The 19,615-nt window shown below is 41.5% G+C and overlaps 3 protein-coding genes across 6 annotated transcripts in view; 2 read left to right on the top strand and 1 right to left on the bottom strand.

Moving 5' to 3' along the window:
* Nucleotides 1-10,122, top strand: part of DENND4C (DENN domain containing 4C) — a 104,785-nt gene extending 94,663 nt beyond the window's left edge. For all 4 annotated transcript variants that reach the window (XM_039543566.1, XM_039543569.1, XM_039543565.1 and 1 more), the window contains 3 exons: nucleotides 1,351-1,504; nucleotides 4,357-4,421; nucleotides 4,752-10,122. In XM_039543566.1, the coding sequence (XP_039399500.1) occupies nucleotides 1,351-1,504; nucleotides 4,357-4,421; nucleotides 4,752-4,888 (356 nt within the window). In that variant the 3' untranslated portion in view covers nucleotides 4,889-10,122. The remainder of the gene's footprint in view (nucleotides 1-1,350; nucleotides 1,505-4,356; nucleotides 4,422-4,751) is intronic.
* Nucleotides 10,123-12,497: 2,375 nt separating this feature from the next.
* On the bottom strand, nucleotides 12,498-19,101 carry RPS6 (ribosomal protein S6). Its single transcript, XM_039544024.1, has 6 exons — nucleotides 18,946-19,101; nucleotides 18,092-18,223; nucleotides 15,886-16,096; nucleotides 14,947-15,093; nucleotides 13,514-13,671; nucleotides 12,498-12,639 (listed from the first exon to the last, which is right to left on the bottom strand). Exons 1-6 carry the CDS (start codon nucleotides 18,949-18,951, stop codon nucleotides 12,544-12,546), a joined length of 750 nt encoding a protein of 249 aa, XP_039399958.1. The 5' UTR covers nucleotides 18,952-19,101; the 3' UTR covers nucleotides 12,498-12,543.
* Nucleotides 19,102-19,145: 44 nt separating this feature from the next.
* ACER2 (alkaline ceramidase 2) overlaps nucleotides 19,146-19,615 on the top strand; it is a 40,117-nt gene continuing 39,647 nt past the window's right edge. Inside the window, exon 1 of the mRNA XM_039544023.1 lies at nucleotides 19,146-19,358. The gene's annotated coding sequence lies outside the window, so the exon portion shown is untranslated. The remainder of the gene's footprint in view (nucleotides 19,359-19,615) is intronic.

The following is a 19,615-nucleotide window of genomic DNA, read 5'->3' as shown; positions in this document are numbered from 1 at the left end:
CTTGTTGCACTGAGCTGTTCTGCTTGTGTTAACTTTTAAGAAATGAGCTCAGAGCTGTAAAACACCAAGGAAGAAGATTTCCCTCCCCAGAGGAGCTTTAAATCTAAGCAAACTGATTGAACCAAAAAATGTACTAGGAGAACCAGAGGAGGACGATAGTGTCATTTGCTTTGTTTTTGTTTTATTTACCAAGGGGCTGGTGACATCCATATGAAACATGACTGACAACTTGAATCTTCCAATAGTGTATCTATAACTTTAATTAGCCACCCCAATACAAACTCATATGATGTAAACAAGGGAACAAAGAGTTTGTTTTAAATGTTTTTGTGCTAAAAAACTGGCCAAATAGTACCATTGAGAGAACCTGCAGTAAATTCAGAAAATATCTGGAAAACAGGAAAATATGTTCACCAAATGCACTGAATCCTGCTTTTATATCCAGGCTATCCCAAACTCATTGGAGTGATCACTGTGTCTGGTGTGACTTTCATCAACAAATGTCCCTCGCTTGCTGCTTGCTATGCAACTTTGCTATGTATTGATTCTGTCTGTAATCTAAACTCCACTGCCCCCTTCATGCACTGTTTTTATTAAGTCAGTTCATTGTCATTTTAGAACCACCAGTTCATGCACTAAAACGCTGCAGTAAATGTGTAAATGATGCCTGACTAGATCAGCTGCTGATAGTCATTGCTGCAACATTTCTGTTTCAGCTTCACCATTGCTACACTAATGGTAGCATGTAGCCCACATTTTGCAGTGGCAGCTTCACTTTTCTTTCTTTACAAACTGGTCTTCAAGGTCGCCTGATGGCATAAATATCACTAACTTCATTTTCTTTAGAATGCACTTAACCTTCGGTTCAATTTGCAGCCAATGAACTAATGCAGCATGGCTGAAACCTGGTAGCCTTCAGCCATATGCATCAAACACATCTGATTGTGTGTCTGTGTTACACCTGGAAACAATCAATGTGTTTGAACTCAATATAAATTAACAAGAAACTGTCGCACTAAAAAGAACCATTTTTATATCTGTGTCAATATACAAAGATTTTGTTACAAAAATATACATGTCAAGAACTAGAGGCAGTTTGGTCTCTTGTGCTCCCTGGTCAGGACATACTCAAAAAGTGTGTATGCTTTACACAGTTTCTGCCACACTGACAGAATGCCTAAATAGGCAAAGCCATTCCATTGTAGTGGAAACTTCTGCAAGATGGGCAAAAAGTCTCCGCATGCAAAGACCACATATATCTTGTACTCACTGCATGTTTTATGGGAGTGAGACAGTTTAAGAATTACATCTATTTTTGTATTGGTCTGAAATGCTGCATTCTCCTACCAGATTCAGTGGAGAAGAAATCATCCATAGCTTCAGAAGATCAGCAGGCAACAAGCACTTTAGTGGAGAACATCAAACTGAGCATTCAACACAACAATGTTGTTGAACCCATCAACCTCCTTCTGCAGAAAGTTAAACCAGACATCAAACGACAAAGGTAAAGGGACAGTGTTTTCTTTTATCTTCCCCCACCCTCATACCCAAACCTACACCAGGATCACATACCATTTAAGAGTTGTAACAGCCTCTCATACATGGTTATAGAACATTCAACCCCCTCTGAGACTCCCAGATGTTTAGGATCAGATTTTCATATGGGCACTTTGAGATCTATAAAGATTCTGGCATGTGTAGATCTACTCCTGTGCATGTAGTTGCTGCAGTTATTTGCCAGTCAGATAGCTAAACCCCCAGTTGCATACACACAACCTGATTTTTTTTTTTATAAGTGAAGTAAATATGGATGCAAAAGCAGATACAAAACATGTGGAGATCTTGGGCCTCGCTGCATAAATGTAGCACATTTACATTTGTCATTGAAACCTTCACATCACAAAGGATCTGAAAGCACCCAGTGAACTGTCTTTACAGCCACTGAAGTTCAGCTGCATATGAGTTGCTGGCTAGGAGGAATCAGCTCTGCATTTTGCACAATACTTTTGATTAAGGGAAAAAACTGGCATCTGGAGGCTGAGGAATATTTATTACCCTTATTCTTAGGGTTACTTTCAGGTCCCAAAAAAGGATGCTGCCAGAGGGGGAACGGGAGGGGGTATTTATGGGGGTACTGGAGGGGTGTTTGTGACTGGGAGGGGTACTTGGAGGGGTGTGTGTACTCGGAGAGGATATTTGGGGTTCTGGAGGGAGTACCTATGTCTCATAGGTGCCGTCTCCGTGGGTGCTTCAGGGCTGGAGCACTCACCGGGAGCCAACTCCCCCCCAGCATCTCCTGCCCACTGACGGCCCCGCTGATCAACTCCTCCCCTCCCCCCCACAGTGCCTCCCAGCTGCTGCAATCAGCTGTTCCGTGGCATGCAGGAGGTGCTGGGAGGGAGGGGGAGGAGTACTCCATACAAGAACATGGTATTAAGAGCACTGAATACCACGCTTCAGTCACGTAATGTGACCCTACTGTGAACTGTAATAGATATGACACTTTGAAAACTGCCATTATGTGCAACTACCATTTTTGATTGGAATTGCAAGCACCGCTGTAAGCACCAACACACACAAATAGCGATCTAAAGATGAATCTTTAGAGCATGATGCTTTGGGGCACAGACGCTTTTTTTTTGTTTTGGGGAGAGGAGTGGGGTCAAAGTTATTTTATTTAAAAAAAAAAAAAAGCTGTTGAATGTAGTTTTTATACTATCTAATTATTATAGCAGGGATAATTCTCTGATAACTCAGTTTGTTCATATCTGCCCAGGAGGGGTGTAATCCCCTGGTCTCTGCTACTTGAAGTCCCTCTCTTTTTCCAAGCCTTGGTAGCTGTGGCAGGGTTTCCCATATTGTAAAGAGGAATTTTGTGTGTCTGGGTGAGTCTTGCCTGTCTGTGCTTTTCCCACTCTTTCTGTAGCCAGGCTGGCAGTTTCCTTCCTTTTCCTACAAAGGCTACTCAGTACCAAGTGGTGCATGTTCATTTGCACACGCTCGCTCTGAGTGCTTTCTCTAAGGTAGGGATGTCAAACTCAAATCATCACGAGGGCAACGTGAGGACTAGTATGTTGGCCCAAGGGCCACATCACTGACACCTTTTCATATAAAGGTACAATAGTTGCCCCCTACCCCGCCTCCACTCCACCCTTTCCTTGAGGTCCCACCCCTTCCCTGCCCCCATTCCAAACCCTTCCCCAAATCCCTGCCCCTGCCCCACCTCTTCTCTGCCTCCTCCCCTGAGCGTGCGGCTCCCCGCTCCTCCCCACTTCCTCCTGGAAAGTGCTAAGCGCTGCCAAAGAGCTGTTCAGCAGCAGGAAGTGCCTGGAGGTAGGCAGAGGGGTGGGGGACATGGCGCGTTGCGGGGGTGGCGGGTGAGGGGAGCTTGACAGCTGTAGGAAATAACTCTGGGGGGACGTGGGGAACTTGGTGGGCCACAGCAAATAATTCTGCGGGCCGGCCGCATGTTTGAGACCCCTGCTCTAAGAAGACCTGGGATAGGTCCAGTCAGCTGCCACCTTTGGGAATGACTCTCAGAGCTTCTTGATGGGCTCTGCTCTTCTGCCTCCTCATCTCCCCCCCCCCCCAGATGTAGGCTGTTCCCTTTCTTCATTCAGCCACAATTTAGATTGATTTACAAAGAATGCAGTGACTGTATGAAACCAAGAGGCCAGCTCTGTGTCAGTTTGCCAAAGAGTATTGTGCAGATGTCTTTAATTCTGCAAGCCTATCCCATTCTTAAGTGAGTAGTGACTGAAGTACAGAAACTGTGTGTATTTTCAAGGTGTTAAAAAGAAAGTACTTTATTCATTAATACAATCCCTAATTTTTTTTATTTTTTTTTGCTCCTAGATGCATACACCTATTTGTTTAATATGTGGATAATTCTGTTCCAGTGAAAATTTGATATCCTGAAACTAAACACAGGAACCCCAAATATCAAAAAATCATGAGAAATTTAAAAATTTTTAAAATACATTCTGGGTTTTTTTCACTTGCCGTGCAGTTTGTGAACCTTTTGGGTGTGGGTGGGTGGGTGGGGGTGTGTGTGTGTCACATTTTCAACCTTTTCTCCACAAGCGTGGTGGCTAAAACATTTTTGTTAATGAAAGATGAGCTTTTTTCATGTAGCTCTTGACTCTAGGAGCTGGGCTCAAAGAAGCACACCAAAAACTGCAGGACTCATAAAATCATGAGATCACAAGACTGATTAACAAGCCACTTATAGTACAAATAACATTGGAAACATAGTTTAAAAAAAGCTGTGTTTATAGAAGATAAACATGCTTTCAGCATTGACTTCTTGAGAGTAGATTGTACTTTCATTGACTCATATTTTAAAATATTTTACAGGAGTTTTTATAGAGAAATCCTTTTCCTGTCTTTGGTGTCTCTTGGGAGAGAGAACATTGATATCGGTAAGTTGAAAATATTGTGAAATGTGCATAATGTTTATTTGCACAAATATATTAGAGAAGGCTCAGGATAGCTAGCTAACTTCAAAAAATTGGCATTAGTTTCAGGGGTTTCTAAGCAGCTGTTCAATTGGCAGACTTCCTTACTTCAGAAGTAACTAATGAATACTAATATAAGTGTTGCTTTTGTGCTTCTCAGTTACCGTTCATTTAAAACAGCTAGATCTTGCAGAGTGATACATTTTAAAAAAAAAGTTTTTTTGTGGAAAATATTTATGGTGTGCACTTGAAGTAATTTAAGCAGCACTTTCAACTACGCTCTGTTTATTCCAGAGGCCTTTGACAGTGAGTACAGACTTGCATATAAAAGTCTAACAACAGAGGTGCTTGAGAAGATGCAGAAAATAGATGCACCACCAAGCAGCAGTGTGGAGTGGTGCAGGAAATGCTTTGGAGCACCTGTCATATAAAAATGCAGGAAGAGGTGAAGGAACTTCACAAAAACTGAGAATATGTAGATTTGGATTCAAGTTCCTAAAAGAAGACTAAATCCAGCAAGTTGTATCCAGATCAAATCTCTCTTTGGGACAAGTTCTGATTTTTGATTTTTGTCATCTCATGAAATAGTGTAAAGTGCTACAAAATACCTTAAAACTTCTTAATGCCAAGGATATTGAGTTCTTGAATGGCTTATCTGCCTTAACTTTATTTTTCTGTATATATTTTGTTGTTTCTTGCTTGTCCGCCATCTTCATCAAGTAGTTGAGAATGGAGATGGTGGTTCAATAAGCATTTAGTTGGTGGCTTTCTTAAGGGCCATCAATGCTGGGATATTTTATAAGTGTATGTCTTGGATTGCCTTTCTAGCCAAGAAGCATGTTAAGTGCACTGGTAAAGAGGGATCTGTTTGTTGCATATGGGTGCAGCAAGTGTGTACATATTTATGGAACCCTTGAATTGCGACTTGCAATGAAGCTATTTTAGACAGGTCACGATACCAAACAATAGCTTTAGTTATTACCTCTCTTTTTGACAGTAGTCCCTGTCCCAGTTAATAATCTAAACATCTATGGACTGACAATAACCCTTCCATTTTGGCTATATTATAAAACTTTAGCTTTTCTCTATTCAGTGTCCTGCTACATTAAATTAGATATAATCTGACTATATTGCTTTGTTCTCCCAAACAATGATGGGCTTCTGCCCTGAGCAGCTAGGAGATGGGTGTCTTTCTGCAAGCTACAGAGATAGTTTAATGAAACTAGGGTGCACAAAGGTTTTGACATAAACAAATATTGACCAGAAATTAAGATCCCCCCCCCCCAAAAAAAGTGCCCCTTGGGGTAAACTTGTAGCTTCAGGCACTGTTGCCCCATACCTGGTATCTTTCTAACCTATGGGATAATTATTTTGCATTGTAAGTCCAGATTCAATATTTTTTTACTATACATATATTTATATACAACTCTTAAAGTTGTGTATGCAGAGAAAAATTGAAGAGTTCAAGGGACTGGTCTTAAAAGTTAAAACCATGTTTAGTTGATTGCTAGTAGATGAAAAACTCACACACCTACTTGACAATACTTGTCATGTCCTCTGCAAAATGAAACTTAGACACTGGTCTGTGACTCAAATGTTTCCATAACTAAATTACATGGCAACAATTGCGGATAGCCATGTTGCTTCTGCTTCAGTCAAGTGTGCTGAATCAGTACATGACCATCCCTTACTGAGGAAGTCACTCCTGGAAGAAGCAACTGAGAGAAGGGATTAATGAATTATTAAAACAAAGTGACTTAGGCATGGTATCACTTTCAGTTTGAATGTAATCTGCTCATACTACTCCCATGCCAGAATCTTTACTCATTTTTCACACTTCAGTCGTTTAAACTCTTTACGGGGCACTAGGATCTCATTGAAAGTGCCAGTAACTGAACCCCCCCCCCTCCTCCCCGAAACAAAGTACTTTTAACATGTTGCTGACATAACATTTTTATAAGATGTGTGTTCCTTCAAAGAAATGGATTTTGCACTATTTGTATCAGAAAATATTTTTGGCATTGTAGCTGGATGCTCACATTATATTAAAAAAAAAAACAAAAAACAAAAACAAAAAACCATAGTAATTGGTGATCCTTGGCCATGTTAGTATAGTAAGTTCATTTGGAATTCTTCCTCCATGAAAATATTGGGCATTTTTTCAATTCTCAAAAGCAAAGAAGCACAAGCACAGTACAAGACCTTTATCTCAATTCTTCTGTCATTTTTAGCTTTTTGAGTTCATTAGTTGTTTTTCAGATTTCAGACCAACTCAACAATGAGTATAGAGCTGTTTTCTTATACTCACCTGTGGAATTGGTGCTTGATTTTCTTCTCTCTGCTCCCCTCCCCACCAATGTAATTAATTCATATTTTAAATTTTAAAATCCCTGTGAAGTATGCTCTTGAATACTTACACTTGCATTATAGTAGTTGCTAATCTAAGTAAGTTTTATACAAATAGCAAAGATTGTACCTAATACTTTACTTTAGTACTGGCTTTAAAAGTACAGCAGCACACAGATTAAATTATCACCTCTCACTGATTGTCCTAAATAATAAGCAGCTAAGCCTTATAGCTCCTTGGAGCAATTTAAATAGCAATTCTCTTTGAGCATCCTAAACATTTAGCTACCCTTATTTTCCCCAGCTGCAGAGGATCTTTATAATATGTTGTTTTGCCTACTGGGTAATAATGAAATAACTGGATTCCTTTTTCACCCTCTTAGACATAATTGTAGGTGACATTTTTAATCAATTTGCTTTGTTTTAACAGCCCTCTCATACGTATTGCTGCAAATCTTCAACAATATGACACTGGGCTTGTGTAAACATCCAGAGTAGCTTGTGTGTCATGGTATCTAGCACTAAATGTTTGTTTCCTAGGACTAATGAGGTAAAAGGGATACTCTTCCAATCCTGGATCAAATTTCTTGTAGAGGATTTAATTTCCCTGGATTTACTACATCAGACTGATGCCTCTGCATGTTATAATGTAGTTTCTATTCTGTTGTACTTACCTGTTTCCCAGCTAGCTGAAAGCGCTCTGTGAAACTAAATGAAGTCAAGTCAAAAAGCCCACTTACTTTCGAACTTAGAATCCAGGACACATTGAGGACTGTTATTTTGTTGTTGAGTTTGGGTTATTTTAAACTGCTTGGTTTTTAATTCTAGTTTTTAATAGCTGGTTAACTAGCTGACTCTAGAATAGATTCCATTATGCAGGAGCAAAAGTCAAAGTCCTCAAGGTGATTATGTAATCGCAATATTTCATCTAACATGCAGCTAGATTTGCTCACAAGAACTTGGAGTAAAGCAAATACCAAGAGCTCCTTCTAAGTTGCTGCCTCCTTCTCACCACATATCACTTCCTGTTCCTCCTCCTTTGATTTCTTTATATGAAATATTTAGCTGCAAACATTAGAGTGAGGCAAGTTGTCCTCGAGCTGGATTTTCAGAGATGAATGCTTACCTAATCTGAATATGCAAACCCCCATGACTGCACTTGGAAAACAGGTATGGCACCTGACTAGACTTGAATGCACGTTAATACCCATATGATTGAAAATCTGACCCAAAATGCATGAGGACAATTTCTTAAAACTTTTCCATTTGCATTTTAAATGGTTTTTTCCCCCTCCTCGAGGCACTAAAGAAATTTATAAATGATTCCTTGCAAATTAATAACCTAATAAACTCCGGGGGGAGGGGAATGTGGGGGGAATAAGTAAAATTGGAAGCTGCTTGACTAAGAAGTAACGTTATGAACTGTATTCCCCCAATGATCCAAATTACCATACATCCATTGTGTATGAGTGAGCTTCCCCCAGGTGTCATCCAAAGAGGAATCTGAGTTCAGCCCCAGTTCATTTCTTCTGCATAAGCAGGAAAAGAAATGCCTTGTTAATTTGGGAACCCCTGGCTTAGAACAGTTCTAGTCTGACGTGTAACCAGCAGCCAAGAATGGGACGGAGATGCTTTCCTTGTATACATTTTGGAAACCTAATTTATAATCATAAAGATTATGGTTGCAGATGACTATTGCCTGAAGAACCTGCTATTGGGCTGCAGAAAGTCAGGATCCAAACCAAAATGATCACATAAGTGGAGCTGGGAACAACTTGGTTGCAAGCATGCTGAAGTGTGTATGTATGTGATCGAGTGAACCTGAGAGATGTTAAAAGGAGCATATTAGCATAAAACAGATAACTAACACAGGAAAATCTCTTTGAATTCACATGGTCTTTAAAATTTTGGATTACTAGTTAACGATATGAAGAGCGCAATGTATTTTGCAATTTTCATCTAATTGTAAATGTACCAAATCTGCCTTGTTTCCCTTTACTAAACAAGGTATTTACATTTTCTGTAAAGTTAAATGGGATCTTCAACCATTTGAAATCAAGATTCTCGATAGAGAATTTCTGTTGAGTGTTGGATGTGCAGAGTGAATAAATTCCAGAACATTACAAAGATTAATTGTAATTATTGTAAATGAAAATGCAATAGATTCCAAAAAGTTTGTGTATATAGAATAGAAAACTGAATTAAAATGTTGTGCAACGTACCATGAAAATAGAACATTTGTGTACAATGCTGATAGCTATATTCTGTCTTTATATTTTATATAATACTAGTTGACAATAACATCTTAATTGAAAATTTGTTTTATGTAGAAAATGTATCTTTAAATTCTATTCCACTTTCTCAAAAAACTACTAAGTCTGTCTTACAGCTGAATTTCACATGTTGGCTAAACTCTAAATTTACATTGCATTTGTGAATTACTAGACCTTTTTCACCCTGTGAATGATGTTTTCTGTACTGCCTCAATTTTAGGATATACATTTACCTTAGCTTGAGTTTATTATTTTCATATAAATAACTGCAGCATGGGGTATGTTTGCAAAGTGAGTGTTAATTAGACCATAGAAATCTATATTTTTATAACTTTGTTTAAAAACGTTTTAAAAAATATTACTGAGGAATCCAGCCTAAAGTAGAAATTTGTTTTTAAACATTAATCAATCAATTTCTTCAATGCAAAAAATTGTTTTTCATTAACTGCTGAATCTTTTTATTGAATTAATGATAGCCTTTACAAATTAATTCTTTAACTATTTGAAACCTTCAGGTGCCTTCTGTAGATCAGCTTTTCAGTGTGGACCTTTTCAGAAACAACCCCACCCCCTTGTAAACCGTAAATGCTGACATTGAACAGTTGAGTTGGGTGCAGTTCTGATTTTACTGTGCTGTAGTATTTTGTGATGCATATTAGAAAGGAAACAGTAGATTGATATTTTTTTTTCATTCTGCATCAATCGATGCAAATAAGGGATTGTTTCCTGTTTTTTACAAGAACACTGAACTCCTTTTAGGAGCTTAAAAATAAACTGAACGTTAATGAGGATAAAAGGAAGTAGTGTGAATAAATTATCTATTAAATGAGTTGAGAAGTGTTCTATTAATGCAATAAAATTTGCACTGGTTTAGAGTCTGTTTGTGAACTGTTCAAAAATGACATCCATTTACTGTGCTTTGATCTAACAATTATTTCTCTAATGTTTTTGTACATTTGACAAAATGTTTCTTGGTGCTTTGTTTGTTCTGAATTTTGTATAGCTAAGAAACATCTATTTCTCAAAATAAAAATATGTACAACTGCTGTCTGGAACTCCCATTTTTTAGTTCTATTTTTGTCATCAAATTGCTTTAACACAGCAATAAACTTAAAATGGTGGGTTCAGCTTGTGTACAGCATACTGACATTTTAAAAAGAAAAAGCCAACACCCTCCCCAGGTAATCCACAGTTTTAGCTAAAAACTTAACTTTGAATTACCCAAATTGTGTGTTATCTTTCCTACAGTAGCTGTGACTCCACTTTGTGCAGATGTGTTGTTACTATATATGGTAACGTTAATGCTTTTATAGATCTGCAGTTTAGCAGATATGTCTGCTGTGGGAACCTGAATTCAGTGGATGTGTGAAATTTCAATCGTATAATTACAAGGGAGCCTTAATGCAAATTATGAAGACTTGTCAGCCCAGGCACACACTAGGGCTGTTGCTTTATTGATAGTCATGGCTTTGTCATAGCAAACTGAAGCATTGCTTGAATCAGTAAGTCTTGCTTGGGAACTGGAAAGTCACGTACTTTTTAAATACAATAAAAATGTTAAATTATTTTAATGGGCTATGCTAGACATAACAGATCAAGTATTGAAAATTTAGTCTTGTTTACTAGCAGGCTGGCTGGGGTGACAGACAGCATGATTCTTTCTGGGGAGTGGGAAGAGGCCTCAAAAAAATCAAGGTTCTTGCCATGGAATTATGGCCCTAAATAGCTCCAGCAGCTTTTAACTATAATATTCTATTAACCCATCAGGAAAGAAAATTACTTGCCCCAGGAAAGAGGTTAAATAGAATTCTGCAACAGCACATAAAATGTACTCCTTTCTGGGAATTTCAGTGTTGGTGGATTTGACTGAGTGAACATTCAGAAACTCACATGTGCAATTGAGAGACAATCAATATGGAGCATTGTATAAGAAAGGGAGAGGGAAGATTAAGGCTTTATACAAACATTTAGAAGAGGGAGGGGAAAAAAGACAAAATTTAACTGGTGGTGGTTCTAAATATGTAGCCCTACGGGAGATCCACTGCCCCCCTCCCTGCATTGGACTATTTGTTGGACAGTCAAATAGAGATAGAATTGAGGGGTTATTACCCCATGCAGTCCTATATAAACTCATTGTGCAGCATGAGGTGGTAGAGTGCATGCATAGCTGCATGGACATTGTCAGGGTTCCTCCCCACACACTCTAAACTCTGGTATGCAGATGTGGGGACCCACATGAGACCCCCCTCAGTTAACCATCTTAGGTTAAAACTTCCCCAAGGCACAAATTCCTTTCCTTGTCCTTGGATGGTATTGCTGCCACCACCAAGTGATTTACACAAAAACTTACACAGGGAAGGGTCACTTAGAATCCCTTTCCCCCCAAGCCCCTTCACCCGCTTTCCTGGGCAGGCTTGAGAATATACCAACCAGTTGCCTTAGCAATATGAGCACAGACCAGACCTTTGTCTTCAGGACACTGAAATCAATCAGGTTCTTAAAAGAAGAACTTGATTTATAAAGGGGGGTTTGTAAGCTCTATTTGTCCATTAGAAACATTTCCTTGTTGACAGACAATAGAATAGACTAATGTGAATCAGCGAAGGTTAGGAGTTTTACTGCCTTTGCTTGGAACACTCAAAAAAAATAAAGTTCACTATTTGAAAAAAATCAGAATCCTTCCCCCGTCCCTGGACTGCCCTTCCAGAATCCAGTCCCTCACCTAGGTGCCCCCTTCCCCCCTCAAAATCTAGTGTCCCCCATGCACTGGCTGCACCACCCTCCCTGCAGCCCCATCCTCCTACCTCAGTGCAGCCAGCCCTGACCCTAGTCCTAGAGCCTGCTCCAGCTGGGGTCACTGGACCTGCTGGTGTGTGTGTCACACAGCACTAAGCACCCTGATCCTGAACCACTCCATTTTTGTACACCCCACTGACTCTAGGAAGGGGCACCTGCCCTGGGCACAGTTATGACCCTGAGACTATCACCTGGGCCACAGCTGTGCTCTGATGGCCATCTGGCCTTTGAGAAGATGCTTGTGTGCATGTTTATTTTGCCTTTTGGATAAACAGGAGAAGAGACAGTGGATAGAGAAAAGGCAGTAGTGCAAGTTATAGAAAGTTTCTGCATTAAAGATTTTGGAAAATATGTAAAAACCCATTCAAGGTAAAGAGGAAACAATACTATCAGTATTGACTAGAAAGTGAGTTTATTCAATCTAATACTTACGAAGACTGGTATTGCTAATTTAACTATCCTAGATGTGACTGCATGAAGAATCTTCTCTGGAAGAACCACCTTTTTGATGGGAATTATGTTGCTTTCTCTATTTAACAGTGGCAAAATAGGAGTATAAGCACAAAGACCCTGCCAATTCTAAGAGCAGGGCATCGCTACAAGCATTTTTACTCACACACTGAAATTCAATTTCACCATAAAAGATTTATTTTCTTAATCATTTACATCTTTTACTTTTGGCTTGACTCAGATTTAGATGTAGAGGCCCTCAATGAGGACAGTCGTCGTCTCTTGGCTATCTGCTCCTGGCGTTTTTCCTTGGCCTCCTTTAAAAAGAAAAGCAGCACACAGTGAGTAATGCCCAATACTGTTATAACTGAATAAAATGTACTTCAGTAAAGATGGAACACTTTGTTTGACATATATTAAGCATAATCTGATGTGTCCAACTGGAAAGCAGGAACCCCTTTTAAACATTCAAACTGTTGTTCCCAGTATTTTTCCCTCCCACATCCAAATTCCACAGATGCCCCTACCTTGGCAATTCTATGGAAAGAGCTCCATTACAGCACACCAATCTATCACCACACTACCATGGTGATTTACTTGAATATTTTTTCAAAGACCTGTATTTTCAGTGTATATTCATTATCCCAGTCAACTTTGGAGCTAGGGAATTCAATCAATAATCCTTACCTTTCACAGGTGAGGTACTTGATTTCAACTCTCCAACCATACCTGCACTGGGCCTTAAGCCTTAGGGAAGTGAGTTCCAGTTAAGTCAGTTTAACATAGCTGGCTAGGACAATTATGTTCAAGGGCCAGTATTTTATATGGGGCCCCCAGCCTACAATGTGATTGCTAAAAAACTGTTGTACCAGAATGTCCATTCCAGACAGTCAAATTACATATGTAGTAACTGGAACAGCGTTTACACTCAGCTTATACATGTAATGTGGACAAGATGTCTCATTACTCCTAAAATGGTTAAAGAAAGCTTGAGCGATGTAACAAGTTAGGCTGTGGCTCTACAGCACATCATTAGGAGGCAGCTATCTGCTTGCGAACTGCTGAAAGGTGCAGCACTGAAGTCCTTAGTCATTGTAGGAGTCAGATTTTCTCCTGCAACAGACTGACTCTGTGGTGCTAGAGAGAGACCTCCATATTGAAACACCCGGTCTTCAAAAGGAGTAGACGTACCTTCATTCTCTTGGCCAAAAGCTTAGCATATTCTGCCGCTTGCTCCTTGTTCTTCTGAGTTCGTTGCTTCTTTAGAGCAATACGTCTGCGCTTATGTTGCAGAACTCGGGGAGTCACCAATCGCTGGATCTTAGGAGCCTTGGTCCTGGGTTTCTTGCCTAGGAAAGAAAAGAATATACTAGTAGAAAAGCTTATGTTTAGTGTTTATGGAAATCAAACAACTGTTCAGTCCTACAAAGAACAAAGTTCCTCTCCACTGTGTTTACCTGTCTTATTTTGCAAACTACCAAGTCTTTGATTCGTTTTAATACTTCAATAGTAGTTCTGATGCTTTCAATATTTGTTGCATTTGTTTTTAGCAGATCTTTATTTTATAACACAAAGCATCTGAACAGTACAGCTATTCTTCCCTCCCTTTTAACTAGAGGGGAGATTCTCAAACATTTACATGATTGAGCACAAGTCCCCCAAAAGTCAATTAGGATGTGTTCAAAATCCCTTGTTGCTTTTGAAAGCCTTCCCCTAACTAATCAACCTGTTTCTGAAACCTTGTGTGTACATCTTAATCAAGATACTCTTTTAGCATGATAGTCTGATCTGTTGTACATACATCACATACAGGCCTAAAATTTAGTCAACTTAAAAAAAAAATCAAGCTATTGTAAGTATATCAAACTCCAGACCTTCCAATTTGTGAAAATACAAAGTAAACCAACAATTCTGGTTATAGTAACTGCTGGTGTTGTATGAATAGCTAATTTTAGATAAATGATATTTAGGTTGACTGTCTCTTTGCTGACTTGTTCAATGAAACATTGAACTATTTTCTCAGGTCACCTTCAATGTGGTGGGGAAGTAGCAGGATGCCAAAGGCAACAGGTGTGGGCAGAAGAGGTAAGTATTCAAGGTGACAAATACATTCTCGTGACAAAGGGCATGTCACTTAAGAAGCACGGCTTCCATGCAAAGCTGGTTTTCTGTCCCAAGATGCTACTGAAGCAATTGGAAAAGTCTGAATTGGGGTGGGGGTGTCTGACTTTGTAGCACTTAGATGCCAAAGATGATATCTGGTTCTCAAAAATGTTCCGTGGGAGGACTTCCAACCACAGTAAAATTCAAATCTCAGATTCAGCCTCATTTCATTGATTGAAAATTACATTGTGAATCAGTAGTACCAACAGATGCATCTAGAGAATCCATCAGGTGTTTAACACTGACCTCTCCAGTGACTTTTTGGGGAGTAAGAAAGGATGCTCGAGCTAAAACTTAATACTAATTACTGATACTTGTCGGTGTTTTCATGGACAGTGAGCTCAAGATCTAGCTGGTAGAATGTTTGCAGATAGTGTGATTTTTAAAGTAGGGTTTCTAATCACTGCAGAAGCTTGGCTGCCATAAGTGTAACACCCACAAAGTTGCAGAATGTGTCTCACCTTCCTTGTTCAGGGGTCTCCTCACCACATACTGACGCACATCATCTTCTTTGGAGAGGTTAAACAGCTTGCGGATTCTGCTAGCCCTCTTGGGACCAAGTCGACGAGGCACAGTGGTATCTGTCAGTCCAGGAATATCCTTCTCACCTTTGGGAAAGTTGTCAGATTAGCTATCCTCCTAGATTTTAATGTTGTGGCTGCTTGGAATGAAGGCTATGTCTACACTGTGCATCTTACAATGGCGCAGCCATGCTACTGCACCTGCACTGTTGTAAGGTGAGCTGTGTAGCTGTTCTTTATCACTAGGAGAGAGCTCTCCTAGTGACAAAATAAAACCACCTCCAGTGAGGGGTGGAAGCTTGTCCCTGGGAGCATAGCTCTTGCTGACAAAGCATTGTCCACACCAGCGCTTGTCTCGTTAAAAAGCTTGTCATTATGGGGTGTTTTTTCACACCCCTGAGTGACAAAACGTGAACAAAAGTGCCAGTCTAGACAAAGCCTAAGGTTGTGTGTGTACTTGCCAAAATTCCAACACCACATTTGTTTGAGCCTGACAGTACAGTTACATACTTTAAAAAAAGTTCATTGATATTAAAGATAGGGCAACATTTGGGCCTACTAGCCTATATTGTCTCAAGTCCACCCCCCAAACTTTGCTAACAATTATTGTGATAAAGTTTCACATCAGTTTTGAAAGACTAGTTTATCCCATTATCCTTAGTAGCAATAAAAACATTTCAGTTTAGAAATGGACAGTCTGTTAATCACTAAAAACACACTGAACCACTCTGCTGGTTAAATGGACTCCTCCATGTATTTTGAGCCATGCACAGCACAGCTTATTTTCCTCTTTCACATCAATACATCATTAAGTCATATGTTTACGGCTGTGTGAACCTATCTACCAAGGCCTTTGTGGCCTTATCTACAGATTCTCACCTTTCTTTACGATGACCAAATTCAGGACACTTAAGTTGGCATCAACAATGCAACCCCGGACAGATTTCCGTTTTCTTTCTCCAGTTCTTCTGGGGCGATAGCAGGAGTGGCCCTTACTGAGCAGAAGGCGGACACGTCCATGGGTCAGAACACCTTGTTTCATGGGGAAGCCTTGTTTATCATTACCACCACTGATGCGGACAACATATCCCTGTTAAGAAGATGACATCTAAGCACCTCGTACTCCTTTAATTGTCCTTAAAAGCATTTGTTTCCATCAAACAAGAAAATCACAGCCCTGTCCTCTATAAATTCCATAGTCATGTTCTTTGTACCTATGCCCTCTTGTAAAACAGCCAGCATCCATCCACAAGTGTTCCAGACAGTTTACATGCAGCATGCCAAATTGACCTGCTTTCAACAAATCTAATTCAAAGTACTGTACAGTTTCAGTGCCAGTGAAGGACAAGCATAACAGCAGAAACTATTCAAAGAGTCTTGCTGCTCTCTCGCATTGAATTAGTGGCCTTTCAAAGTCTCCTCCAATACACTGCCTCTAGGAGCTATGGGAATAGGTGTTCAACAGTCTTAGCTGCTGTGTACTCAGAATAATAGTAACACTAACAATGGACCCCATCAATTTAGTCCTCTAGGATTTGTAGAACAAATCTTTTTTGTGGGGAAAAAAGATTTAAAAATACTCCAGCATAATTTTAGCCTCAAAGGAGAGCACAAATCTAGTTTATATGCAAACTTTGGCCAAAGTCATCATAAGCTGAACTTTGTTTAGTGCAGTTTGAAAGTACATTTAGTTTGACACTTGTTAATCAGAGGTCTAAACGACATGGTCTGAAATCCCTAAAACTTTTGTTCAACCTTCATAGTACAGTGTAACACAATGCTGTTTACAGAATGACACTTTAATCATAGCCTATGCCAGGAAAATAAAGATTTATGACAGCTGGCTCAAATAAAAGCAGTTAAGTCATTACTGAAACTTTTATACCAACTAAGACTGCTGTAACTTAAAGCAGTGGTTTTCCATTTTTCATTAGCAGACCCCCTCTGGAAATCTTAAGACAGTCTGCAGACTCCCAGGGGTCCATGGACCACAGGTTGAAAACCACTGTTCTATGGTAACACTCTCATGGATACTCATGAACCCCTTAGACAGTCGTCGGACCCCAGGTTGAAAACCATTACTTAAAGCAATTACAGAAAACGTGGTTCATTTTCCTAGTTACTTTGTCCATAATCTTTTCCCCGTTTGTTAGCTATTTGTGTTACAGCAGCATCTTGGAGGCCAAGGGTGACTACTACCTCATTGTGGTAGGCATCATACACATAGTGGGAGACACACTGCCTCAGAGAGCTTACACTCTAAATGGACAAGATAAGCCAAAGGTAGAAAAATTATCAGTTTTACAGATGGGGAACTGAGGTAAAGAGATGAAACCACTTGCCCAAGGTTGTTCAGCCTATGGCACAGCTAGGCACAGAGCCCTGATGTTTCATATCTGTCCCTCTCTTTAAACCAGGAAAAATTGTTCTAAAAACCCTCTTTAGCAAGGGGATGAAAACTTTCAGATATTAAACCTAAAACCTTAGTTCTAGAAATGTGTATCCTTTAAGTTGAGTAGACAGTGTTAACAGTGAATTGCTGTGCATACAGGTTTTGTTTTTGCCAGGTGAGTATGTGCAATCAACTTTAATGATACCATTCTTAAATTAGAAGAGTGCTCTTTCCTACAGCTCAGTTTATGGTAAATTCTATCCTCCAAATATTGATTTAGTGGTTTGCTTTTAACAAAACATTTCTTAACATTTTACAGTTTCATTGCACAGGAAGACACGTTAGGTCTACAAAGAGCATTAATTCTGTTCCTTAGCAATGCCTGTTTTCCTCATTCCTCCACTGTAACAGCCAAGCATAGGAGAGCAAGACCAAGAACAGCAAGCAGTCTGCTGAAGAGAGCAGCGAAACAGATACTCTAAACACAACTTCATTTAAAAAAAAAGCTCCCCATTCAAACTAAATATACTTTGAGACACTTATTTTCAAGGCATCATTACACCAGGCACTACCTACTACATGCTCTCTTGAAAGTACTGTGAGACACTGAATACTTACTCAGTTTTATTGCTTATGCCTCATTTTGCCTCTAATATGCCAAAAATAAGTTCAGTACATTAGCCCAATTCTTACCTTCCATTCTTCACCAAGAGAATCAGCAGCAACTTCAGTGGCCATCCGCTTCTCATAGAAGGTACGCAATTTGCGCTCATCATCCACCTCAATGAGCTTCTGGCAGCCAGTGGCTGGGAAAGAGATGTTGAGCTAGGAACAACAACCACCAAATAAACCCAAATCTTTTCTAGAGCTAAACTCTCATCCCATGAAGCCCATATACCCCACCTGAAACCAACTTAGTATTTCAACTGAGACTGCAGCGTTCCTTGGGGCTCGTTTCAATATTCTTGGTTAAAAATCACACCCACTCCCTCCACCTGCAGAGACTTACTGACTTCTCTTCCTCAGTCAGTGCACACCCTTAACGGGCAGCATGCGGCTTCTGCGTTAAACCTGAGCGTGCTGGAAGGTAGGCGCTAAGACGCCCTCAAGATGCTGCAGGCTCTGCCCCCCATCCCCCAGTGCGGCCCCGCAGAGCGATTCCCCTGGTTCCCTTCCCCTTGCGGGGAGGCCGCTGAGGCTCAGTAAGGACGGGATCGGCCCGACCACCCGCACGCAGGGTCTAGCTCCTCGGCCGCAGCACCGGGGGGCTGCCCCAGGGAGCGCCCTTCAAACGCCCCCCAAGGGGATGTGCTTCGCCCCGCCAGGAGCGGAGCTCTGCGCCCGGGGGGATACCGCCGGGGGGGGGGGGGTGAGCGCCGCCATGTTCCCTGCCCGCCCCCCCGCTGCGGGGAATCCGTCCCCATCCGCCCCGCAGCCGCGCGCCCCAGCCCCGCCCCGGCGGCACCGGCTCCCGCAGGCGGCCCCGCGCCGAGCGCCAGGGCCATTGCAGGCCGAGGCGGCAGCGCGCGCCCGGCCGCTCTCCTCACCTTCATCCTCGCCGAGCCGCTCCCCTCGGCTCCGCCACGGCAAAAGAGGCCCTACTTCCGCTCAGCCCAACACACATAGGCGCGCAGGGCTCTCGCGAGAGAGCCGAGCGACACGCCGCGAGGTCTCGCGAGAAAGAGGGCCCGGACGCCTGCCACAACTGCCACGTGACCGAGGTTAGCCAATGGCAAAAGCGATTTGCGCGGCTGGTGTGTTTCTCGCGCCGGAAGGGAAGAGAAGTGGCGCTCGTGGCCGCTCTGTGCCCGGTGGCGGTGTACGCCGCGTGCTCTATGGCAGGTACCTTCGTTGCCTCCCGGAGGGAGCCGGGTGTTGCCGTGGCAACAGCTACATTACGTCACTCCCGCCCCGAAGACAGAGTTAGCTCGGAGCCGGTGCAGGGGGTGCTTTGCTCACGGTGAGAGGCTACAGTCCCCTCGCTGGCTCCCCACTGCAGGCAGGTCTGGTTCCCGCCAGGCGACCCCGCAGGTGTCAGCCCAGGGGTGCGTCTCACTGGTGCCAGCCGTGCCAGGCGCGGTGTGTCTGTCCCGTGCTGCCGGAGCCACCCGCGCCCGCCTGTGTGCAAAGCGCGGAGGGCACTTCCTTTGCGGTGACAGGGTGCAGTGAAGGTGCACAAAGTGCTGTGCTTGTTAAGGGCTGCGTCCAGGAACCAGT

This window comes from Mauremys reevesii, linkage group 6 (assembly GCF_016161935.1).
Source record: "Mauremys reevesii isolate NIE-2019 linkage group 6, ASM1616193v1, whole genome shotgun sequence".
NCBI lineage: Eukaryota > Metazoa > Chordata > Testudines > Geoemydidae > Mauremys > Mauremys reevesii.
The sequence above is the reverse complement of the archived record's forward strand: the minus strand, read 5'-3'. Positions and strand labels throughout refer to the sequence as shown.

Excerpts from the sequence above, each read along its gene's own strand:
- RPS6 (XM_039544024.1), bottom strand. Across the intron at positions 15,094-15,885 it reads TTTGGTCATCGTAAAGAAAG|GTGAGAAGGATATTCCTGGA; the intron begins GTGAGAATCTGT and ends ACTTTCCCAAAG. Across the intron at positions 13,672-14,946 it reads GAGACCCCTGAACAAGGAAG|GCAAGAAACCCAGGACCAAG; the intron begins GTGAGACACATT and ends TTTCTTTCCTAG.